The following is a 25968-nucleotide window of genomic DNA, read 5'->3' as shown; positions in this document are numbered from 1 at the left end:
GTATTAAGAGCATATAGAAAAACGATAAAAAATAACAGGAGAGTAGGTTAGAATAAGAAATAACAAATATCTTTTTCCTTGAAACAGGGGCCAACTGGTGATTTAGGACTGAGAGGTTTCCCTGGTCCTAAAGGTCCTATGGGTACTTTGGTGAGTTTAATAGAAACTGAAATAGGACCAGGTAGGCACACAATGGTGCTTTCTTCAGAAGTACTGCTTTAAATCAAATCCCACTCAGGAAAGAACTTTCAGAAATATAAATACATTTCTGTTTTGTTCCCTGTTGTCAAAGTGTTTATGAAGAGAACATGAATGTAGACACATGTGCAGTACACCTTGAAGTCTTTATAGATGTTTTTACTGCTTTTTCAGCAATGTCACTGTTTGTTCCAGGGCTTCACTGGACCTCTAGGCCCTGAAGGAAAAATGGGTCCAATGGGAAAACCTGTAGGTTTTTTTTCTCATTTTGTGTATGTGTGTGTGTAAGACTTGTACAAAGAAAAAGGAATTATTACACTCTGACATTCAGACTTTCACTGTATGTATTGTTTAATTTCCAATAAAGACAGTTAATTGATAATACAGATTGGAATACAGTGCTGTATGTGTCTTTATGCTATGTTATCCTTTTTTGCAGGGGCCAAGGGGTCCAAAAGGAAACGGTGGTGAAATGGTGAGATGAAATCAAACCCTTTAATCAAAACCTGGAAAGTCTTCTGTATTATTATGTCATGATTGCACTCTGCCAAAGTGTCAAACATTCCTGACTGAGAAACACTCGGTTGTCTTAGCGGCCACCTCAAAGCCGTTTGTGCGTGTAAAAACAGAGCTGTAGATGATGAAAGTTACATGAATGTGAGCTAGGGTGTAGTGGTAGTTTTGTTTCTACGGCTTTCTTAAAGTGTCGGTGCTGTATGACACTTTAGGCTAAGGCTATGGCTGAGTCATAATGAGCACGCTCTCCTGGAGCGCAGTGTGGGGCCCTCTTGTGTAAACAATGCTGAGGAAGTGCCTTGACAAAATGTTAGCAGGGAAAGCCGCAGTGTAATCCACACAGTCACTTCTCGGTTGTGGTAGTTAGTTTGTCAGTTCTTTGCAAATCCCTCTGCATTTCACCCTACCACACGCAAACACACTGTACTCAATGGGCCTCTAATCCTAGGCTTTACTCAGATGCTGTTAAAATGTGCTCACAATATGGTATGGATATAAAGGACTTGAGATCCCACTTACAGACATCATGAAGTTCAGCTGCACCAATGTTTTGTCCCTAGTCCACCAGAGGGGGCAGTATGTGTGTGATACTACTGTCGCTCTACAGAGCATCTCAGAAGGATTCAGTTCAATTCAGTCCAATTCAATTTTATTTATACAGCGCTAAATCACAACAACAGTCGCTTCAAGGCGCTCGAAGGAAGATGAATCACGAATCTCTTCCATTCTGTTCACTGTGAGGCTGCACTTATTTAATCTATTTTATTTTTCGTCGTGTGTGTTATTTATGTAGAAGTGTATGTGTATCGTAATCATTTTAGCCATTTTAATGCGTATTTTCTATGTGCCTGACTCTTTCAGGGGCCTCAGGGACCACAGGGAAGCCCTGGACCCAGAGTAAGTGCTAACTACACTATCACTTTACAGAATGATTCCTACTGTATACACAGAACTACTGTATATACTTCACTGTTATTTTGGATTATGAACAATTATGAATGAGAGTTTTCACAGGTCAAATATACAGAAGTGCAAATGTTTTGAGTCACCTCTCATTCCTTTATATTTTATTAGAAAATAAGAAATAGATGCGAGGATTTATGGAAATGTGCAAACATGCATGGAAATATAGTATGAAAGGCAAAAACTCAGTTTGTGGGCTTTTAATGTGTTTGAAAATCAATATTTGGTATGACCACCTTTATTCTTCAGCACACTCTGAACTTCATAAAGCTTCTTGAAGAACATCCAAAGCTTTTCTTTGGATGTTGGGCTGCCTTTCTTTCTGTTCTCTGTTGAGATGATCCAACACTGCCTCAATAATGTTGAGGTCTCTGGGGAGACCAGTCCATGTGTGATTGACATCATTGTGTGTATCCAGGTATGATTACACCGCATTGGCAGCATGTTTGGGATCATTTCCATGCTGAATAAGGTCAAAAAGCTTTTGATAATCAGATGCTTTCCAAATGGTACTGCATGGTAGATCAAAATCTCTGCCTCCACCATGTTTTACAGTTTGCTGTAGACGCTCCCTGTGGTACCTCTCTCCTGACTTTCTCCCCCTACATATTGATAATGATTTAGATTCAAATTTGGTGTTGCCATTGTTTTACTGTGTCAGGTCTTTGTTGGATTTTGTCCTGTTTCTTAAGGGCATAAGTTTCAGATACTATGTTAAGTTAATAGCTCACTATGTTGTTGCAAAAGTGCAGAAACATTTTATGCTGACCATACTTTTCCTTCTTCTTCACCTTCTTCTTGAACTCCTTCTTTTTCACCTCCTGAGTCTTGGAGAAACCCTTTCAAATAATCTTCTTCTTCAAATTCTGTTGTTTTCATGTTAATTCCGTTGTTTTTATTGAAATTCCGTTGTTTTCATTCAAACTGTTCTATTCATTCTAATTCTGTTGTTTGTTTTAAACTTCCATTGTTTTCATTCAAATGCTTTTGTTTTCATTATAATTCTACTCGTTTTCATTAAAATTCCGTCGTTTTCATGTTAATTCCGTTGTTTTCATTCTAACTGTTTGTTTTAAACTTCCATTGTTTTCATTCAAATTCCATTGTTTTGATTCTAATTCCGTTGTTTTCATTTCATTCTTCTTCTTCTTCTTCACCTTCTTCTTCTTCTTCTTCTTCTTCACCTTCACCACAAATTGTGTTTTGGGGACGGCAACAATTTAAAATTGGTCTACACATAACACTAGATGCTTCTTTGATGCTTTAATGATTCAACAAACAGACAAAAAAACAACGTCAACAAAACATTCCTCCAAAAATGTTCAAGCGCAAGAACTAGACTAAAAATAAGTGAACAAGCAGCCAGTGTCGAAAGAAAACTTCTGAAAGATTTACAGAAAGCCTGGAGTCCAAATCTGTCTCCTTGGAAGCAAAATGTAAAGAAGTGAGAAGTGACTCAAGACTTCAGAGAATGACATGGCGAGCTGGGGTTAGGGCAGTTCTGTGGTTGTACACTCTACCATTTTCCTGCAGTGTACATTTTCTTCAGAGTCCATTGGCGCATACATGACAAACCAAAAAGTGAAATGATGGCAACCACAATGAGATCATTTCTGTGTGTGTGTTACTCATTTTGTCCTTTTCTTTCTACCACCCCAGGGACCCCCTGGCGCTCCTGGTCCAACAGTAAGTATTTTGTGTAATGCAGACAAGATTGCCTAGACAGCAGGAGTCTTGCTTTAATGTAAAATTCAGATGTTGTAATGATGTACAGTTCTTGAATATATATTACCTAGCCTGTAGGTATTTATATCTCATTGTGGTTGGGGGGGTAAATGAGTTACATCTCTCTCTTTCTTCTTTCCTGAAACCTAAGATATGTGCTTTTTCAAGCTTAAATAAACGTTTTAGTAAAAAATAAGTAATACAAGCCATTTTTTTCTGAGTGGCAGGGTATGAACGAACCAGGACAAGCACCTGTTTCCTGTCTTACTCTAGATGAGCCAACAAATGGTGTATGTCAATAATAACTAAGATCCCTGTGATTGTTTTTTCAGTAGCACTGACAAAGCCTTTTCTGGCGTGGCTACTCTTGTTTGTCCCAGATTCTGGATATCATGCAGCTTTCTGCTCTCTACATGACCTTTTCCTGTTCAAACAGTTCCAAGAACCCCCCTAAAACAACTCAGCTGCCTTTTTTGTGTACACACATTCAGTGATCGCTGTGGTGTTTATACTGAGGGGAATTTGTTAATTTTCCCGCAGCCAAAATCAAGAATGTGGCTGTTTATTGATCCAAGACTTATTTTTCTGCCCTTGTGTGGTATTAAAGTGTACACTGACGCTGTTAAAGTTTTCTCACTAAACTGGACATGTCTTTCTGCTGCCATATTTACTTTAATCAATGAGCAAGCTGACAGATTAAAATCTTTCAGTTTAATAATGAAGGCACTGAATTGTTTTCATTGAACTGAATATGGTGATTCTTAATCCACAGAGGGTGTTATATGACGACTTAGCAGTCTACAGTCCATCCGCTTCCAATGATGCCCTGAGGACTGAGGTGAAGCACTTTATAAGGATGGGTAGAGAAGTTATGGATTAGTAGATTTGTGAAGTCAGGTTAAAACTTGAGAGTTCACAGTGTTATCATCCTCGTACTTAACTAGAGTTTCCAGAATATGGAGATGAGCATGCCAGACCAGAACACGGAAGTACTTAAGACTCTACAGTATTTGAGCAGTGTGATCGAGAGCATCAAACAGCCTCTCGGGACAAAGGAGAACCCAGCTCGTGTCTGTAAAGACCTGCTGGACTGCCAGCACAAGTTAAAAGACGGTGAGTGTCTTCACCCATACATGGAAGACACTATTTTGCACAGGTAGCAGGTCTTAATATTAATATTCTTCTCTTTTCAGGTTGGTTCTGGGTTGATCCAAACCTGGGCTGTACGTCTGATGCCTTCCAGGTGTTCTGCAACTTTACAGCAGGGGGACAGACTTGTTTACATCCAGTGTCAACTGATAAGGTAACACTGAACGAGTGGGGAAAAAAGGACACTTTTACTCTTACTTTAGACCAGGGGTGGGCGACTCCAGGCCTTGAGTGCTGGTATCCTGCAGGTTTTAGATATCATCCTGGGTCAACACACCTCGATCAAATGATTCGTTCATTACCAGGCTTCTGGAGAACTTCAGGACATGTTGAGGAGGTAATTTAGACATTTGAATCAGCTGTGTTGGATCAAGGACACATCTAAAACCTGCAGGACACCAGCACTCAAGGCCTGGAGTTGCCAACCCCTGATTCAGACCATAGTATTTAACACTGACAGTACAAGAAAAGTTTCATTTTGATTCATTTAGAGTTAGTTTTATTTTGCTATACTGCATTATGCTTATATTATTTTACTTTGCACACTGAAACAAAATTATTCACAAAATTATAAAACTATGACAGAGGGTTGTACTTCCTTGTACTCTCTTTAGCCAAGGAGTTCTAGTTTTGTGTCAGCTGAGCAAAGAACACCTTTCTAGGCTGCTTAATCTTTCTCCAGGTTGTCTTTCGCATACTTCATTCTAGCTTGAAGGTGTCTCTTCTGAAGAAGTGCAGTATTTCTTGGTCTCCAACCTCTTAGTCCATTCCTGTGCAGGGTTCTAGTTACTGTCTTAAATACTACTTCTTGACTTGGCTAAGTAACTCACTGCTGTCTTGGCAGTTGCTCTGGGGTCTTTAGACACATCTCTCACTGGTTTTCTTTCCAGATTCTTTGAAAATGTTCACTTCCTTCCATTGACAGGGTTGTTCTGTACTGTGTGGCTGTCTCCAAGTTTCTTGATGATACTTCTCACTCCAGCTCTTTGCATATCCATCTCTTGCTTTGTGAGCATCAGCAGTTCTTTTTCCAAGTCTAAACTGGTTTGTTTTCCTTTTGACATGATGCTATAGTGTTCACAATCTACACCGTCTGTGCACTTTCTCTCTCCAACAGATGGTATTTGACATAGGAAATGTCCAGATGAAGTTTCTCCATTTACTGAGCAGTGAGGCTAGCCAAAGCATCACGTTTCACTGCCTGAGTTCTCAACCCTCCAGCACCGCAGACAGCTTCAGCTCCAGTGGACACAAAGAGAACACCAGGCTTCGGTTTCGTGGCTGGAACAAACAGATGTTTGAGAAAGACACACTACTTGAACCACATGTGCTACAAGATGAGTGCAAGGTAATGTGGTGTTTAAAAAAAAAAAAATGTGCCTTTGTTTTCGTCGTTAGGGCAGTTTGATTTAGTCATGAGCATTTTCTGTGGTTATTCTTACAGAAACCCGCACATAATTCTGCATATCAATAGGACTGTCTCGTGAAATTATGACTTGCTGGGACTGATTTGAAAATGTAAACTGATATCCTGATGATATGCTCTGATATATTCTTTATGCTGGTGATAAATTGTTGGTTGTAATTAAATAGGTGACAGCAGAATTTTAAAGAACTTCCTAAAGATATATATATTTTTGTATTTACTAAAAGTCATTACCACAAATAAATAGAATCTGCTCCCCTCCCCCATTTGTCCTGTTCCAGATCCAAGATGGCAGCTGGCACCAGTCACGATTCCTCTTCCATACTCAGGACAGTGGTCAGCTACCAATTGTAGACATAGAGGAATTTCCCACTTCACAAATCAACAGTCAGCGAAACGTAGAAATCGGTCCAGTCTGCTTCCTCTGATACCAACATCCCTATCATCGAAGCCACTTTTATAAACCACTTAAATCCGCAGATTTTTAAAATTTCCTACCAAAGAGATGCTGGCACAGCAAGGCAGACTGTATCCCTGAGAGCTTGTTGCATTTGCTGGAGAGCTTCAGCAGGACTTACTGTGAGACTAACAAAAACCCAACATCGAACGGCAGGCAGCTCTACCTGGGAGAAATCAGTCTCTGTGGAACACCCATGCCAAAGAGGACAGTGTATACTGATATTTATCTAATCAATGTGTAAAGTATTTGTTTAGTTTTCACTCAAAAGGTGCATTGGGCCACTGCATATGGACCCATTTTACTTCCTGATGACGGGGGTAGGGCCTCACATTGCAGCAGCCTGTCCAAAACCCAAAACTCAAACCTGCCATTCACTCATGTTCCACCCCTTCAACTCCCAAACACACCATCCTTGGAAGGGGTCGAATCCAAAGGATCATGCCAGGCCTCTGCAGAGGGCACTGTCTAACTAAAGGTGCAATAGCATATGGAAAATGTGTGTGCTTTAAATATTTCATTGTCCAATCAGAGGCTATATTTGATATTGTTTTTCATTATGTTTTTGTCTTCGGTCCCATCCAGTCGGACCTGTACATCTTGACAGATGGTACTCTACCTCTACCTGCTTTCAAAAATAGTCAAATTAGTCATTTTTACCTTTTGTTTTGTATGTACCGGTTACATCAGAATTTGTTATGTTGTTTGAATGCTTATGTTGATTTGGTCACTTCTAATTTATGAACCATTTTTTGATACACAACATATTTTCATAGCTTTTCCTACTATGTGGTAGTTTCCTCAGGGGAAACCTATCATTGGTGCTGCAACGTTTCCTGTGTATATATTGACAGCATACTTCAATGTTTATTTATAACCTGGTTTTTTTTTTTTGGTTTGTTTTTAGATTTGGTATTATTATTTTTTTGGTCACATTACTGTACCACAGTAAGTTATACTCTCAGAGAACTTGCTTACTTGGTCAACCACAGCTCGGTCTAGAGGAGTATTTATGTTTGAAGTGTGTGTGTGTGTGCGTGTGCGTGCATGCACACCTGTGACTGTGTGTTCATCATACTGCTTTATAAATTCATTCAGAAGTCAAATGCAGCTACGGGAGGACAAAATCAAAAAACACAGAAAACAGTCATCATACTCTTAAGTTATGTTACCATTAATTAAGTGTAATTATATAAAGTTTGTGGAGGACAAAGTTGGATGCAAATGTGTAAATAAAAAATAATTTTAGAAACAAATAAATGGGACATTTTATCCACATGTGGTTTTGTTACCTTTTTTTTGAATGAAGGACATACTTGTTATAAAGAGTGGTGGAGTAATACCTCATTATCAGTTTCAGATGTGCACAATAACAGGTTGAGATCTGCACCCAGTGTTACTTAAGTAAAAAATTTCCCCCCTAATGTTACAACCATAAAAATACACTGCTAAAAAATATTAAAGGAACACTTTTTAATCAGCATCAAATCTGGGATATTAATCTGGTCAGGTAAGTAGCAGAGGGGGTTTCAGCTGCTTTGGTGTTAATGAAATTAACAACAGGCACACTAGCGGGGCAACAATAAGACGAGCTGCACAAGAGGAATGGTTTTTATAAGTGGAGGCCACAGGTGTTTTCTTTTCCTCGTCGTCTCTTTTGTTTTTTCACAAGTTTTGCATTTGGCAAGGTCTGTGTCACTGCTGGTTACATGAGGTGATACCTGGACCCTACAGAGCTCGCACAGGTACTTCAACTCCAGGATGGCACATCGATATGTCCAATGCCAGAAGGTTTTCTGTGTCTCCCAGCAGTCTTAAGAGATAAGGAGGAGATTCCACGAGACAGACTGTTTCTCTAAGAAAGATGAAATAGTTGTAGAAGGCCCTTAACCCAATAGCAGGACCTGTATCTGCTCCTTTGTGCAAGAAGGAATAGGATGAGCACTGCCAGAGCTACAAAATGACCTCCAGCAGGCCACTGCTGTGAATGTCTGACCAAATTATCAGAAACAGATTTCATGAGGGTGGCGTGTGGCCTGACATCTTGCCGTGGGCTCTGTGCTCACTGCCCAACACTGTAGAGCCCTAATTGCATTTGCCATAGAAAACCAGAATTGGCACCTCATGCTTCTTACAGTTGAGAGTAGGTTTACCCTGGACACATCTGCCAGACGTAAAAGGGTCTGGAGAAACTGTAAAGAGTGTTAGGCTGCCTGTAACATCGTCTGGCATCTCGACACATCTGCCATTAGATATTAGGATGAAATCCTTGGAGCCATTGTCAGATCCTATACTGGTGCAGTGAGTCCTGGCTTCCTGCTGGTGCACAACAATGTGGTGAGAGGAAGCAGGCAGTTCCTGGAAGATGAATGAATCAACATCATTGCCTGCCCCCCCACGCTTGCCTGACCTGAATCCAATAGAACGGCTCTGGAAGTTCTGTCAGTTTGCTTCTCACGCTGTTCAGCAGCGCAGTCATGTACAGATCTGAGTGAAGCTCCTCCAGGGTACCATCTGTCATGCCATTAGGAGCATGCTCTGATGTTTTCAGCACGCCCCAAAATGGACTAGTCTGCTGTGTCATTTTTTCACCTTTTGGGGTATCAGTTGATATAGCATCCTTTCGTTCGTTTACCCAGTCCACATCAGTATAAATATCCAGCGCGATTTTTTTCCCAGTTAAGATCTGATGAGTTTTCAAAGTCTTTATTTAACTTTAAAAAGTGACACTGTCATTTTATAAAACGAATTCAATTAATTCACAATGATGCAGCGGTTAATCACAGTAATAGCGTCCGAATGCAGTGGCCTACTGAGGCCCTTCTGTGTGGAGTTTGCATTTTCCTCTTGTGCCTCTTGTGGTTTCCTCCCACAGTCCAAAGACATGCATGTTAGATTAAGTGGTTATTCTAAATCAAGGAGCAAATGTGAGCATGAATGGTTGTTTTTATGTTTTGGTCATACAATAGGACGACCAGTTCAGGGAGTGCAGGTAGTATAGACTCCAGCTTCTCTGCGATCCTCAATTAGAGAAGTGATTAAGAAGATCGATGGATGGATGAATTCACTTTTCTTTCTAAACTGCTGATCAGTTTTTTGAGGGATGTTGAATATGGTGCATGGGCATGTACCCTCTTGTTCACACACACACAGCTTAAAGAAATCTTCTTTAATTCATATCACTCACTCCTTTAATAAACACAGCCTATATAAACACACATAGAAATCTCGTGAGAAAAGAAACTCAAATAAGTGCTGGAGCTTGTGAGAGGGTCTGATGTAGCTACTATCCTGCCCAGCGACCCATTATTGCTCTTACTTCTTGCATATTCTATTATCCGTGTCTATTTTCAATCTATTTTAAGCTTGGATACACTGGCAGGCACAGAGACCAAAAATAACAACAAACAAACAACAACAACAAAAACAGTGCTGGCGAGCTGATCATGGGATGCATTTCTGACGCGCAGACACCGAGAGGCGCCAATGAGCACATTTTCCAACCGGAACTTGTATCCACGTGCTGGCACCGGGGCGGAAGAGCATTTGTTTTGATCCCGGCGTGTCGTTTCGTCCGCGTGCAACTACAATTCTCCCGTTATGAGCGCAGTAATTCTTCCAACAGCACACATAATGTCATCCGCGGAGAACAAAGTCGAAAATAGCAGCACCGAAGAAGAGGAGAGAGGGAAGAAAAGAAAGATGTCTCTTTCCAGGTAAGCGATTTAAACCGACTGCAGCTCAGCCACAAAACTAGGACAATATTTTGCGTTTGCTGTAAAGATTGTTTGCTCAGCTTCACTTCTCAGAGTCGGCATAATCCTAATATTTGTTAACCGAGTAGCAGATACATCTGCTGTCCCATACCAGATGCTACTTATCGTAATATGTTTATGCTAGGCAGTTATGAAGTTAGCAGGCTATTAGTTAGCTTCAAGTGAGACCACCACAGCCAAACTCTTCACTCTGTTTCTTCTTCGTTTATTAACACTTACTTTAACCTTTTAGTATATATTAAGTATATCTCCTAAAGTTTGTCACACAAAACATTTTCTGGCTCAACTACAGGTTATGTGTGCGTGTTGAGCACCGTTACTTGTTAAACACACTCACAGTTTGACGTGTTGTATGTCCTGCAGTTGTGGTGTTTGCGGATCAGAGGAGGCCAAGTACAGGTGTCCAGCCTGCCTTACTCATTCCTGCAGGTGAGATGAATATCCTCTGATTAAGTGCTAAAGCCTTAGCAGCAAATACACACAAAAACGAAGCTGCTTATCCATAATGTGGTTAGGACTAATTGTGCTTTTGTAAACCACTGGGTGACTTCACCTCTTTAGACCTTTATAAATTCAAAATGTAGAAGTTTATTCTCTTATTCTTTCATGACCTTCTTCCAGGATGTGGCTGTTATTGATTTATTGATACTCTTTTAAAAATTTGTTAATATACAAATATTTTAAGTGGAATAGAAAGTGACCTTATTGTGAAGTAATTTAAAACTGCAACACATTTTCACCTTGTAAAGTGTCCCACTGGTGTTGCATTGTTTGCTTTCACCTATCAGAGAGCACAGTGTGGTGCTGTGGAATAATAATAATCCATGGAAAAGGACAGATTTTGGCATCTTAAGTCATCTATGTCAATTAAGTTTTAAATACTGTCATAGAATAAACAGTACTTCTGTATGCATGAGTGTACTGGACAGCATTCATAAGTGAGGTCCAATCACATTTTAACTCCAGCTCTCATACTCTGTTGACTGTATATAGAAATGGCACTTATTCCTCAATGGTTAATGAGGTATGTGGTGGACACTCTAAACTGTATTTGGGCTGTGATCATTTCATTTCAAATTGCACCTGTGAATGGACCCCCAATTCTGAAACCTTTGTCATTACCTCTTTTCCCTTAAGGTAGTGCAGTTGAGAAGCAGACATTTTGACAAGTTGTCCAAAGAAACTCATGACAGAGTTAGCGGGTTGTGTATGGCAGTCCTTTGTAAACTAGTTGCCAGAGTCTGACCCATAGCCAATAACACCAGAGGTTCCCATTTTTTCAGCCAAGCAATTAATAGTGCTGTGGTAGTTTCAGCTTTTTGTCATTGGCAAAAAGCTGAAATGACTACCTTCTAGATTGGCCATTGCACTGATGGAAAATGGTTCCAACATTTTTGAAGTTAACTGTTCATTTAATCACATCGCACAATCTTTTTTTATTAATTTATTAGGTCCAAGATTTCATGCAGGAAAAAAAAGAGACATAACATTTACAATGTCATCACAGACAATTTTGTGTTTGTAGTGTTAAAGCTCCACTGGGATAGCATAATTCTGTCTTCCATTTGTTTTCCATCGCTATTTAAAAAACAGAGGAAAAAATACCCGGTAACCTAAGAATTACAATCTTCCACATCTTCTACCCTTACGTGCAGATAAATATTATCGATGACTGACAGATGGCCGTGTTTTTGTTTTTACTTTCTGAACTTTCCTTTGATTCATGTCCAGCATCAGCATGCCTCAGAACAGCATGCCTCACAAAATCTCAATGGTCCGTTGCCCATTCTTGGAATTCTGTCGATGCTAAAGCATTTACAACTTCACCTTCTAATACTGAATAGTACAAAAATTATATTGCTAAACATTTCTTTAAGATTTATCTGACGGGGGCTAACAAATGTGCTTTCCACTCTCGTATTGTTGCCTGTTGTTTTGGGCATCATTCAGCATTCCTTTTACATAGTTTCTAGGAATACAGTCTCTGGTATGACTTGGGCCAGATATCCGTCTTTCAGCAAGAGTGCGAAAACTGGCCTAGTCATGCTCAGGTGAAATCCCAAGGTTTTTGTGTTTGGTGTGAAGGAGTGTAAGTTTTTATATTTAACCCCCCAACGCCTCGTAGATCTCCTTTTATACATGAGCTTTTAAGACTTCTGCATCATCAGTTCAATTCCCAAAAAACCCCAAATAAACTGCACAATATATTTTTAAACAAATGCCAAACGTGTAGCAAATATGATACAAATCGAAACTAATTTATACAAATTAAGATTTTTTTTTATTGTATTTTTTAACGTCAGAAGGTTAAATAAATACTCCTTTTTTTTTTCTTTTGAAAAATTAGGATTTTCCTGGCAATTATTTCATGGTACAAGCTTTAAAGGGTTAAGATCTTTCAAAAACAACACTTGAAGTCATGACAGAGAGCATGTTTAGCCTGGTTATCAGCTGCAGCTGGGAACATCATCTCAAAGATAAGAGCAAGCCTCACTCCAGAGCATGTCCACTGCAATTGTGAATCCATGAACTGATTTATCTGTAAACTTTGGAAACTTCTTATTTTGGACTTAATATTTGTATTTATTTTACTTTTATTCTGACGGTCCTTTTGAGTTGAATTCATGTGTTCCCTGGGTCACTATTTTAATTTGCTGTTGGATGAGACAACAGGGTGATTCACAGAGTTGAGCAGGTGAGATACTGAAATAATCGTTGAATGATCAAAGAGAAATTGACAGGTTAGTTGACTACCAAAATCATCTTTAATCTTGTATTATTTAAAAATGTCAAACATCCCGCGTCAGGCAGTATTACCCAATGTTCCTTTGGGTTATTTTAAAAAACAAAAAAACAGTACAGTTTGTTTGTTTTTAACATTTTTCTTTGGCTCCCTTTCAGGCAAGGATTTATGGTTTACATTGACTAGCACAATTCTACATTCTGTTTTTATTTACATTTCACACAGTGCCCTTTTTTGTGAACTGGCTTAATCATTCCAACCTAAACTCAATTTCCTTCGGGGTCAACCTTTGGGATCAATAAAGTTTTATTGAATTGAATTGAATAAGGAAATGACTGCCTACCATGACTGTCCGTTTATCTTTTGTAGCTTGCCGTGTGTGAAGAAGCACAAGGAAGTTTCAGGATGCAGTGGCGTTAGAAATAAAACAGCATTTGTGACACTGTCACAATTTGATGAAATGGCACTTCTCAGTGGTGAGCAGCCTCTTTGCTGGTATAAGTCATTCTATTAATGTGTGTTATCATAGAAATGTGCTATTTTCTCATTTTCATAATTACCATTGGCCCTTTGTCTCAACTGTAGATTACAGGTTTCTGGAGGATACTGGCCGATTTGCTGATGGTGCCACCAGAGACAACCTCGTCCAGGCTCCTCGTGTCACTGTCAAAGTAAGCCCTGTGTTGATAGATTTAGTGTGTTGAATGTTGTTTTGTTTTAAAATTTTGGGCATATGTGAGCATGAATTCAGAATGGAGTACAGATAAATTCTTGTATTGTTTTTAGTAACAAACACTAATAATTGTGGCCCATTCTAGCTTAGATTTCCACTGAATTCAACTCGTTCTGCCCCTCAGAGTAAGCCCAGTAATAAAATATTTGGGGGAGATGTATACCTTTATTTGTTTTATGATGTTACAAACATAAAAAAGATTTAAATATGAGTTTTAAATGTTAGTATAATAAATTAAAATAGGGTGGGTTGCTTTGGTGAGGACGTGTGCTATTTAAAATAATGGTGCTTACTAGAACCATATACCTTTATTCATCTTGTCCTAATAGACTGGTTCAATAGTGTAGTGGTTTACATATTTACCTAACAAGCAAAAAAAAAATCCCTTTTTTAAATCTGGGAGAAGACCCAAATCCCTTCATAAGGAAGTGTGACAGTTGTCAAAAATCTGCCAAATCAAACATGTGGAGCTACCTGATGAGGAGAATAACAGATAAGCACAGTTTGTTGGAGAACTGTTTATGACCCCTGGTGAAACCTTGTAGAAAAGCCAAAACCCTTTAAAAGTGTGGAGCACATACACTTAGTTGACACTCTATTAAATACACTTTGCTAGTACCAGATTGAACCAAGGTGATGGAAGCATTCCTCCAACTCTGATTCATAATTTGTAGCATTAGGCAGCTGCTGCACATCTGTGATGAGAATCTCCTGTTCCACCACATCCCAAAGGTGTTCTATTGATTTGAGACCTGTGGAGGTCATTTGAGTACAGTGAACTCATCATCATGACATTGGCGTGAGATAATTTGAGCTTTGTGACATGGCTCATTATGCTACTGGAAGCAGCCATCAGAAGCCATCAGGGAACACTTGGCTCAAAAAGGAATTCACATGGTCAGCAGCAATACACACATGTAAAGATCCTCATTTGATATTCCTCACCATCACCATGCCTCCTGACATCGCACCCACATTAAACGCAGGGACTGAACCCTGGGGCGCACTGGCAGAGGCGAGGCTGCCGGACACCGATGCCACCGGGCCCTCTGACCACCACCAGTAGGCAACAGGTGAAGTGTCTTGCCCAAGGACACAACGACCGAGACTGTCGGAGCCGGGGCTCGAACCGGCAACCTTCCGATTACAAAACGAACTGCCAACTCTTGAGCCACGATCGCCCATAACAGAACACACACACATTGGACAAAACAAACAAATGGCCAACTGTACCCTCATACATACAATAATAACACTGAACCATTGAACTTACAACCACTTGCACTTTATATAACTAACTACTGCATAATTTATCCATATCCATCTCAATGATCTCAACTGAGATCATTGAGATGAAATGCTGGATAGACAATCATACTGTACAATACAATAATTATATTTTTTACAACTGTTTATTAATACTCGCAATTGTATATCTACAATCTGTATAGTTTTCATATTTCATATTTCTGTATAGTTTTCATATTTTTAACCATATTTATAACCTCCATTGTACATTGTAACATACCTATAATTAGAGCTGGGCGATAGAACGATAACGATATGTATCGCGATATAACTTTTACTCGATAGAGAAATTAAGCTATCGCGATGGACCTCGCCGCTCTTGTCCTCTTAAAATAAAAAAAAATTAAAAAAAATGTAAAAAAAAAAAAGGTCAGCCAATCCAAACTAAGTAGCGCAGAGCCGAACCAATCACAGCCGCAGCGTCACGTCGCGTGACTTGTTACGTACAGCACAAGTGCCAAGCCGCACGTGTGTTTGTTTGGGAAGCAGCCAGCGCGTAATGGAGGAAATGAGTGTGCCGACTAGAAAAATCAACCGAGCGTGACCGAAGAGAAAACAGATGATGGTTCCAATGCCGGAGAGATTGTCGAACGGAAGAGCCATAGAAGTTCCGTAGTGTGAAGGTATTTCGGCTATTTCAAGTCTGACAAAAAGCAGAGTAGCGTGCACTGTAAATTGTGCCGAAAGCAAGTCTGGAAATACAATAAACTGGTGCATGCGTCACACTGTGCGCCACATTATTGTTTCGGTGAAATGAATTTCTACAATACTGTTACTGTTAATTCTACTCTCTGCAGTGTTTAAATGCTTACATATACACACAGTTACTGTCCCTCCACACATACGACTCGGTTCTGCTTCTATGCCCCAGCTTTGTTTACTTTTTCCCACCGAGGCTTCTAGACTTCTGATTGGCCAACATTTCTGCACGGTTAGGAATCTAGCGCCACCTGCTGCTTTGGCATGTTCATAGCAGCGTTTTCCTTCATTTCTGCCTTTATGTGTGGACGGGATTATTTTTTAAAACGAAAACGGAAAATCTCCGTTTTCAAAAATACCCGTGTACGTGTGGACGTAGCCTCAGTCTCTGACTGGAAGCGCTAATTCGTCATTCGGCTTTTGTCAGACTAAAGTAACTGTTAAAACTGTTTGAAAAGCTAAGCTATACAACAAGGAGAGATTGAGAATTTCCTTTTAGTTCTCAGTTTATTTGATATTGACAAAAGTTAGTCAGTTTTGTCTGTTCTTCTGTAAAACAAACTAAGATTTATTTTTAGAATTAATATTTTGTTTCTAAGTGGAATTGACAATTTAGTCTGTTTCGTTTGTTCTATTTTGAAACTTAAACGCTTTAGCGGCTGCCTTTTGTGTAGTTTGCAATATTTGCCTTTATTTATCTGAAAAAGTCTCATGTTCCTTAAGTACATCTACCCTGTTGAACTTATTATGGGAAATAAATATTTAAATAAAAACAAGCTGCTGATTATTTCACATTTTACTTGTGAGCAACGGCACATTTAAATCTTACAAATATAGTTATTTGGCTTATATCGTGATAGATATCGTTATCGCCTGAAATGAAAAAAACATATCGTGATATGAAAAAATCTCATATCGCCCAGCTCTACCTATAATAGACCCATATTCTGTGATATATCTATATTATTGCTAGAGCACTTCTGGATGGATGCAAACTGCATTTCGTTGCCTTGTACTTGTGATTTGATTTACTGATTATATATTTGGGTCAATGCGCAGTTCAACAGGTGTACCTAAGAAAATGGTCGATGAATGTACCGATATGATATATACATCTTAAAGTAATAATAGTGTCAGATCCACATCAGACATATCCAATATCCCATAAGTGTTTTTCTCTTTGTGCTTTTATTGCTTTGCTTGTGTAATTTGTGGCTGCAGTTCCGCAATTTAAACATTTTTTTTTCTTCAAACCACTGACATTCTTTTGTGTAATACTTCATACCAGCTATTACCTGTTCTTTTACTGCAGCCCAATTCAAGTGGCATTTGATAGCTTGAAGTAATTTGTGTTCTTTTATGGGAAGCAGTCACTGCTTCAGCTGTTATAGATCAATCAAAATAATGAGGCTTATTCTCAGGGAAAGATAAAGGCTTGGCGCATGATGAGCTCTGGGATTTGGGTTTTTCTCCAGAACATTGCAAGTGCGGTAATCTGTTACTGGCCCTGTATATCCGCACCTTTTTAATAAATCTTTTTTACTGTCTCTTACTGCCAATCTGAAGTGATAAAGGAGCCAGAAAGGAAATGCTTGTCTTTTCAAATTTAGATGAGGGCAGTAGGAGTTCAGGCCATCTTTGGTTTGATTGCTAATGAAACTCACACAGCTGTAGTTATTGGCGTAAAACAGATGTTTGGTAATTGGATGTATTTGTACCGTGACAATACCCCCTTGCCCCAACGACTTTTTCACAGAACTGGAAGGTCAGCCTAGGATCCAACGTATCTGTTATTTACTAGGAATAGAGGCTGTCTTCAACACCATTTCCTGTTTCATTGACAGCTGTTTTGTTAGATGTATGTTGCAGAGATATTTCTTAAAGTCTACTAGCTGTTTGGTTCTACTTGCTTTGGGATCTTCATAATGCCTCGAGGGACCCCTCATTGCTTTATATTTCTCTATGAAAACAGAGATTGACAGACCACGTGACTTTCACGCGTTGCATTTTAGGTACGAGTGGCAGCAAATTCAAAACACTGCATCAAGCGCTAGCATTTCCAGCACCATGTTTACATTTTATTTGCCCCAAAAACGGTTGTGTACAAAACGAAGGAGAACACGGCAGGTCCGTACAAAGACAGACTTGACGAAAGACAAAAAAAGTACGAGGTAAAAATCAAAGGAGTGAAAGGGTTAGATAGGGCTGCTCAATTAATCGAATTTTAATCACGATTACGATCTGGGCTTTCAACGATCATTAAAAATGACTGAGCCGATTATTAGCCCCTCCCTCGTACTTTACTCTCGCGCTGCTCCGTGTGGCAAATCGAGCGCACCTCTCTGCATTTCGAACACGTGTCACAACAATTAAGAGCAGCGGTCCCCAACCTTTTTTGCGCCACGGACCGGTTTATGCCCGACAATATTTTCATTGACCGGCCTTTAAGGTGCCGCAGATAAATACGACAAAATAAAACTAGTACCGGTACCGAAAACATTATTACTAACACACGTGAAAAGACCAAGGAAAACCGAGTAAACGATAAAAACGATAACAAAATAACGCTGAAAACCGATAAAAACCCTGAAAACTATACATTTCACACCTGAGCCTCAACTCTCACGGCCCGGTACCAAACGACTCGCGGACCGGTACCGGTCCGAGGCCCGGGGGTTGGGGACCACTGATTAAGGGGACCCGAGGGAAGCGGAAGCTCGGAAAGCTAAGCAGAAGTTATTTGGAGAGGAGAGTGACTGCCGCTGGTTGAAAAGAGGTAAAAAAAAAAAAAAAAAAAAAAAAACTTAAGTGGTGTGGAAACATTATGGGTTCGCGGAGTCAGACGTGGATCAAGTAGACATAGTGTGTAAACTCTGCTACAGTGTCGTAGCTGCACCACAGAGCAACACTGCAAAGTTCACTAAACATAGATGTTTACATTTTTCATTTATTTTTTATATTGCAAACATTTGCACTGTTATCAGTATTTGCACACTATTTTATGACAATCTTTAAAGCCATTATTCAATACATTGTTATTGTTAAATAAATATCGTCAAATAATCGAGATCTCAATTTCAGTGAAAATAATCGTGATTATCATTTTTGCCATAATCGAGCAGCCCTAGGGTTAGACCCATACGAGCATACAGAGTGGACTAAAGATGTTACCGTGCTGCACAGCTTTCATCACGCACATATTTATAACTATATGGTCCCAAGTGTGAGTGCATACACTCACAAAATGTTTAGTATCTTCAGATCCCTGCAACAAGCTCAGGTCCAGTTTACTTTGGTGATTTGGACTATTCCATTTTACAGCTGTTGTTAAATTTTTTTTTCTTTACCTCCTGTACAGGCCAACGCAATTTATTTGTCTTTTCAGGTTGTAGTATTACACAACATTTTCAGATCCAATAGAAATAAAAATAAGTGTTTCGTAATTCATTCAATTTATTGTCTTTATTTATAACTGGCATTATTGTTTTATTCTATTATAGAATCTTACAAGAAAAAGGCAAAATTGTATTCCATTGTGCTTTATTAGCTGCTTTGGTGAAAAACAAGTCAACTGTGGAAAAAAAAAAAAAAAAAACCCATATCAAAACAACATACTGGAAAACAGTTATTCATCACATGATTGCTTCAATACAACACTTGGGCACATATATGCAGGACTTTTCGTGGCTGTTTTGATCTCGCTCTCTCTCTTAACCGATCAAATCTGGCTGTGGTAGCAGCTTTAAACTCTGTATGACCCAGGTTGATAGAGGGTGCCCAGTCTGAATCGCATTCCAGCATTTTGTAGGCTGGTTTTCCTACAAAACACAACAAACATTAGCCCGCAAAGCCACAGTGAACAAAGCAGCATAGCGCAACGAATTCAAATCAATATAAGACTTATTTGTAACCTACATCAACAATTATGTTATGATAAATTATGTAATGACTACAACAGAAGACTTACATTTGTGGAAATGCTTGGAGCGGACTAACATGTGAGCTGGAGTGTGCTGGAACGTTATATTTGGTCTTCGAATGACTGCAATCCAGGCCATCCGTCAGTTCTTTGTTACTTCGGAAACATGGTTGGAACAATTTCTCTTCCACGACAGAATCAGATAAAAACCGTTACGCGTCGGCTTCCCGTGGCTATCATGCGACGAGCTTTTGCAGTTAATAATACAACAGCTTCTTGCCATTCTTTGTGTTTCTTTTTATCGCTGTGTGACTGTTTTCTTGTGAAAGCCTGCGTGCGCTAGTACCACTTGCCACTCGTACCTACAATCCTTTGCGGTTTTGACGTCACATTTTCGATCTCTATATGAGATGAGATTCTAATAAGCAGTATTTGGTATGACAGTCTTTAACGAGCATGTCTGTGAAGGTTCGTAATCCACTGTGAACGACCATCTTTGAACAGAGGCGGTGGCTTACGACTCCAACTGTCTGCCATCTATAATCCAGTTTTGAGATCCCTTCCCAGAGGCCTTAATGCCCACTCACATCCTGGGCTATATGACCTCAGTAAATCACGTGGCAGGGTGGGGCTAGGTGGGTTCACCCGATAGCTTGGCTGATTGTGACCCACACCTCATTTCACACCTTGGGTCATGTGATTAGGTAGAGGATCAATAGGAGGTCCATGACCCTCTTGGGGACACTCCCATAGGGTTTAAAATCTGGAACTGTCCACCAATTGCTCTTAGAACTAAAGAAGCTTCTTGGATGAAACGTCTTCAAGAAAACTTTAAAAAGTCCAGATGCTTTTCTTTCCAAGCTCCTTAAACTATGATGACCTGTATGACTGAGAACCTTCACAGACGTATGACAATCTTTAATATTCAACATAGTCTGAATTCTCTTAGACAGGCTTTCTCATAGTTTCTTCATGATTAGTTCTCCAGGCTTTTTGAAGGACAAAGCTCTGTCAGTGCGCCCCAGGGTGGCTGTGGCTACAATGTAGCTTGCCATCACCAGTGTGTGAATGTGGGTGTGAATGGGTGAATGACTGGATGTGTAACGTGCTTTGGGGTCCTTAGGGGCTAGTAAAGCGCTATACAAATACAGGCCATTTTGGATGTTCTCTGTTCTCTTTTCAAGATGAGCCACTTCAATATTTGTTGAGGTCTTGGCTTGGGGAAGGCCAGTCCATGACAGATTGTGATTTTCTATCCAGGTATGATTTTACTGCATTGCCAAATGTGTTGGGGATCATTGTCATGCAGAAAAAAAATGAAGCCATTGACAATTGGATGCTCTCCAGATGGCATTGCATAGTTGTTAAAAATATTTTTCTATGTTTATAATTCCATCAGTTTAGACAAGATACTCAAACCATGCCAGGGCATCTGCCGTTTACAGATGGCTGTAACTCTCACTGTTGTACCCCCTCCTCCCTTTGCCCTCTTCTATACATAATTACAATTTGAACCAAAAATGTCAAATTTGGATTCATCCTCCCCATGAGACCTGAGTAGATGGACCAACTGAAGGACCAGATGTGTCTTTCAGGTCCTCTGTCAGGCCCTTGTTGGATTTTTTTCATATTTCTCCAGGACAGTTTATCATAGCTTTTTTTAGTCCTGCCACTACTTCGTTTGTTTTCCACTTTCCTCAGTGTACGATGTGCCAAGTTTTCATCTAAGTGTTATTTGGGAATCACCTTGTTGGTGCAAAAATATTATTTTTATTCCTGCTTTGCTGTGTTTTCTTTGGCATTTTTTTTAATTACACTGCAAAATGGGAACAAATCATTAGGTTTTATCATTAGGTGGCAGACCACTAGTAACAAAATGACTACCGTATTTCCCGGACTACAAAGCGCACCTGAATATTAGCCGCACAAGCTAAAATCAGGGGAAAATCCTGTTTTGTACATACATTAGCCGCACCTGACCAAAAGCCGCAGGTGTTTCAATGTTGACTTATCATATGTAAGAGAATATGCACAAAGGGAATTGTCAGGAAAGAGATGGCTGTTTGGAGACACACCCCTTTTATTAATATTTTGAAAAACAAGTTATGGGTACATATTTGCACATGTGCTGTGCTTCATAAATGAGTAACAAATGTAGTACATAACAGTAACCTACAGCACACCAGAAAAATAGATTCGGACTACCTTTTAGGCTCAGGTGCAGTGACACGGCTGTAACAAGAAGAAAAGTCAGTCATTCACCACCATCTTCCTGCGCACTAAAACCACCAAAGTCCTCTTCTCCAGTGTCGGAAACGAACAGGCTCAGGATGGCTTCGTCATCCACTCTCAGCTTCTTTCCTTCGTTGTCACTTTCAAAACCAAAGAAATCCTCGTTGTCAGTGTCAGAGTCGAACACCCTCAGAAGGGCCGTGGCGGTGTCCTCCTCTTCATCATGCAGCAGTCCAGCCCTTCGAAATCCGTTGGTGATCGTGGATGTTTTCACACTTTTCCACGCTGTCAGAATCCACTGGTGGTGTTGAGCATAACTTGCTTTTCGCAAGTTTATCGCCGCTGGTCATCCACGACTCCCGCTGAACGCGTAGCGCTACTTTGAAGTTTGTTTTTCGCGCTACTTGTACGGCACTATGTTGCCTGGCGGATGGACATGTGACCAACATACCACTCTTGAACCCCGATCCTTCCGCCAGGCAACGTAGTGCCGTACAACAGCAGAACAAACAAAACAAATCGTCTTACGATATCACAAAAATCATGGACAATCCATAGAAAAGCCGCACCTGACTAAAAGCCGCAGGGTTCAAAGCTTGTGCAAAAAGTAGCGGCTTATAGCCCGACAATTACGGTAAATGGAAAAAAAGGGCTAGCTTCTTGGAACCAAAATATAAAGAAATGAGGAATGGTTTAACACTTTTCCACAGTACTGTAGAACTAATGGGAATTATCAGGATACTAGAAAATACTGGCTCCCAATCTTGTTCATACAGATGTCACTCACAGGTTAGGGTCAGGTGTGTGCTTTGGAACTCGTTTGTTTATCTTGACTTCTTTCAGCTGTGTGGTTTTGGTTATTTAACCATTTTAACTACAGCTTATCATTTCAGTCGTTCATCCATCCATTCATACTTTTTTGACAGCTATTCATTTCATGGCATGTAGTGAATCTTTTGTATGGTTTATACATTATGTTTCGGTACCAGTTTAACATAAATGTTTACCTATTGTATATTTATTGTATTTAGCCAACCATTACCCACACTTATTAGTTGACAGTTTCAGCTGTTGGTATAGATTTGGCATATATTCCCATCTCCCATCCTTCATGTATCCTGGCTGCAGAAGTACCACGGGAGAACTTGTACCCCTGCTTGGGAGTCACTGCTGTACAGGGTTGTTCTACTGATGGGGCTGCAAAGACTATTTTGTCTTTACATTTTGTATTCTAAATTGTAAATGTATTGAAAAAGACCACATATAATTTTTGCTACTTGTGCTTAAAATGGCAATAAATTAATGATATAGTTATTGCTGATTGACACGATTAATTTAACTTTGCAATGAAACTATATCATCTTTATTTTTCTGTTCTTCAGTCTAAGAAACTGGCCTCTAATGCCAGGAAGATGAACATCACCCTGAGATTCCTCCCCATCACCTTCTCTAAGAGCAGAGAAAACTCCACCTTCTTCCTTACAAAGTAAGCATACACCTGCTCAAATGCAGAAAATATCATTATTGTTAATGTTATATTTTGAATTCTGTTGGATGGAGTTAAATGTCAGTGTATTTTGGAATATATCTAAGGTAAGTTAGTAACTTTCTTCATTTTGTAAAGTAAGGCCCTGTCATTATCTTGACCATAATAAAGGATGTACAGGATGAAGATTTTCCCACACACATCCTATACAGGGTCCAGAGAAAATAAAACTTGCTGACACACAAACAAATGTGATATTAATAGGTAACATAAGTGTTTAGAGTTCTTTCAGGGGAATACCATGAAAAGCCTTACAAAGACATTCAGGCACTGTTGAACATACTGTCTAAGACAGCACTTTAGTGTTTTCTGGTAAAGCCCTGCTTAATCTGCTGCAAAATAAGCTTCTGATTAGTGCTGTTTTACTTTACCACAGGATGGCACTCTCGTGAAGTGTTTTATCTAGACTTGGCTTTTCACACGCTTATCTCATGGCAGTCTTGTGCATGGTGATGAATCCTGAATCTCTAACCATGTGTATGAAAGATTCATTCCCCACGAGAGTCTTTAAATCGTTAATAAAGGAGTTTATAATATACTAAATGGGACATGAGCTGAGATGATTACCATGATGTTAGAGCTTGCCAGACACATATGCCAGCTTGTTGCAGAGAATCAGTGGCATCATAGTCCATGCTGGTGGACACCTTGCAGTTAATTTTTTCCATTCTTGCCCAGCTTCTATTGCATGACACGGCTCAACTCGACTCAGTAATTTACATAGTACCCATTCCTGTTTAGGGGCATGGTAGGATGGTTTTAAATCCTTGTAAAGGCTGAAGGAACTGAGGAAAAAAAGACTGCTAAAAGGAAAAAACTGGAAGGTTTGAGTAATTTCATGTCCCATGTTGCACATCCTATGTTGCACATATGTCGCTTCTTTCTGGCCTGTCAGCAGCCTGCAGTGTTTACATGTTGCCTTTTAGTTCTGGCTTACATGGTTTAGAATCTCGACTGAAGCAGTACCTCTTTTGCCAGGTACGATGTGCTTTGCACAGTGGAAAACCAAAACCAAATGGCATGCAGGGAGACTTTCAGAAAAGTCTCAGCTTATTTAATATTGCAGACTTGCAGTTATTTAGACACGAAGGTTTTATTGTTTTCTTTAGAAATAGCGTGTATTTAGTTTTTTGGTTTTTTTTATTTTGGTCAAATTTGTTCAAATGTGCTGGTTGTCTTGTCATTTTTGGCAGCTATTCTAACTCCCTGGACAACCTTGTGCCACTCATTTTGCAATTTCTTTGAGGTTTGGCCCTGGCTCTCTAATCCCACAGTGGAAGAATAAAGAAGTGGAAGAGGGGGGGAAATTGTTATTGAACTGCACATTAAAGTTTTACGAGTCTTGAAATGCCCAGGGACAACATTAGGTGCCAATCAGGATTGCCACTAAAAGAAACCTTTGTCATTCCCTCCAGCTGGTTTTATGTTGTTACTTTCCCTTTCACCACCCTCTTTTCCATCTGTAAAGTCGACTGCTCTGTCATGTCTGTGTCTGGTGTTCTGCAGGTGCTGATTTAAGTGAGCACATCACATCAGCTTTGTCAGGTTCTTGTGGCAGACTCCAGCTTCATACTCTGTGTGTTCAGTTCAACAGTTGTCAGATGTTTTAGGGTTTTTTTTGTTTGCACAAATTTTTATCTGAAGGATACAGATATGATATATTTTCATCGTCCTGTTAGCCTAGCATCAGTAGAGGAATCACCAGCCAACTGTCTCACTAGATTTTTCAACTAACCGCAACACTGCACCATTTACAGGCTACCAAATAGACACAAGGGTTGGGGTAAAGGTATATAATAAATAAATGGCAAAGGGCTGAGAGAGAATTTGTTTCAGAATGTACCAAGTACATAATATAAAAAGCAGATGTGTGAACAGTGTGAGTGCAGCTGGTTAGCGACATATTCATGCTACGCACTCACAGTGCCAGAGAAGGATCATTACTGGCATACAGCTGACTGGAGGGTTTTCATGCCTGGTGGTGGTGTGTGTACGTGTGAGTGTACATGTATATGCGGTGAGCTTGGGAGCACGTGTCTTTTTGATTACATGTTTGTATGCAAAATAATGGCTGTGCAGCTACTTTCTTTCCACCTCTTACCCAATGACTAATTTAAAAAACAAGGCAAGAACAGTAAAGAAAAAACTTGAGGCTGCCTCTCACTCCAGTCCTTAGAGGATAGTAGCTGACATTTGGCAGAACATTGGGTGTAGTTGTATTAGGATAGAATTATGTGTTCTACAGTCTCAGCCTGGCAGGTCAGAGAATTTTCCTCACAGATGACTTGAGTGGACTGGACAACACATTGCAGAAGCAGTTATTGCATGTAATAACTGAAAATATTTCTATAATAGCTTGGGATGATTAGTAATATGAGCTGCAGCAGTTTTCATGCCCTGTGTATTACTTTCCCATATATTGGGTTGGGAGAATCAGCCTTAATTAACCCAGCTTTCTGGGTGAGAGTGGTCCTATATTTGCTCCCAGTTATTGACAGGTGTTGAACAGTGAAATCCAAAATGAAGTGTTTCTTATTGACAGTAGAAGATAACATAATAGCTTTGTAGACAAAAGCAG

At 39.7% G+C, this 25968-nt stretch overlaps 2 protein-coding genes across 3 annotated transcripts in view; both read left to right on the top strand.

Annotated features, from left to right (window-relative positions):
* The window catches only part of col24a1 (collagen type XXIV alpha 1), an 88219-nt gene extending 80805 nt beyond the window's left edge, over positions 1-7414 (top strand). The window contains exons 51-60 of the mRNA XM_085387357.1: positions 88-150; positions 394-447; positions 638-673; positions 1576-1611; positions 3337-3363; positions 4175-4240; positions 4347-4515; positions 4596-4705; positions 5669-5899; positions 6259-7414. Coding sequence (XP_085243483.1) covers positions 88-150; positions 394-447; positions 638-673; positions 1576-1611; positions 3337-3363; positions 4175-4240; positions 4347-4515; positions 4596-4705; positions 5669-5899; positions 6259-6405 — 939 coding nt within the window. The 3' untranslated portion in view covers positions 6406-7414. The remainder of the gene's footprint in view (positions 1-87; positions 151-393; positions 448-637; positions 674-1575; positions 1612-3336; positions 3364-4174; positions 4241-4346; positions 4516-4595; positions 4706-5668; positions 5900-6258) is intronic.
* A 2550-nt stretch (positions 7415-9964) lies between these two features.
* znhit6 (zinc finger HIT-type containing 6) overlaps positions 9965-25968 on the top strand; it is a 49123-nt gene continuing 33119 nt past the window's right edge. For both annotated transcript variants that reach the window (XM_085387359.1, XM_085387358.1), the window contains exons 1-5: positions 9965-10150; positions 10574-10639; positions 13323-13429; positions 13539-13624; positions 23227-23330. In XM_085387359.1, coding sequence (XP_085243485.1) covers positions 10035-10150; positions 10574-10639; positions 13323-13429; positions 13539-13624; positions 23227-23330 — 479 coding nt within the window. In that variant the 5' untranslated portion in view covers positions 9965-10034. The remainder of the gene's footprint in view (positions 10151-10573; positions 10640-13322; positions 13430-13538; positions 13625-23226; positions 23331-25968) is intronic.

Source organism: Rhamphochromis longiceps, linkage group LG17, assembly GCF_057381845.1.
Source record: "Rhamphochromis longiceps isolate RC_006_pf linkage group LG17, R_longiceps_female_GT1.1, whole genome shotgun sequence".
NCBI lineage: Eukaryota > Metazoa > Chordata > Actinopteri > Cichliformes > Cichlidae > Rhamphochromis > Rhamphochromis longiceps.
Note: the sequence above shows the minus strand (reverse complement) of the source record. Positions and strands in the feature narration are given on the sequence as shown.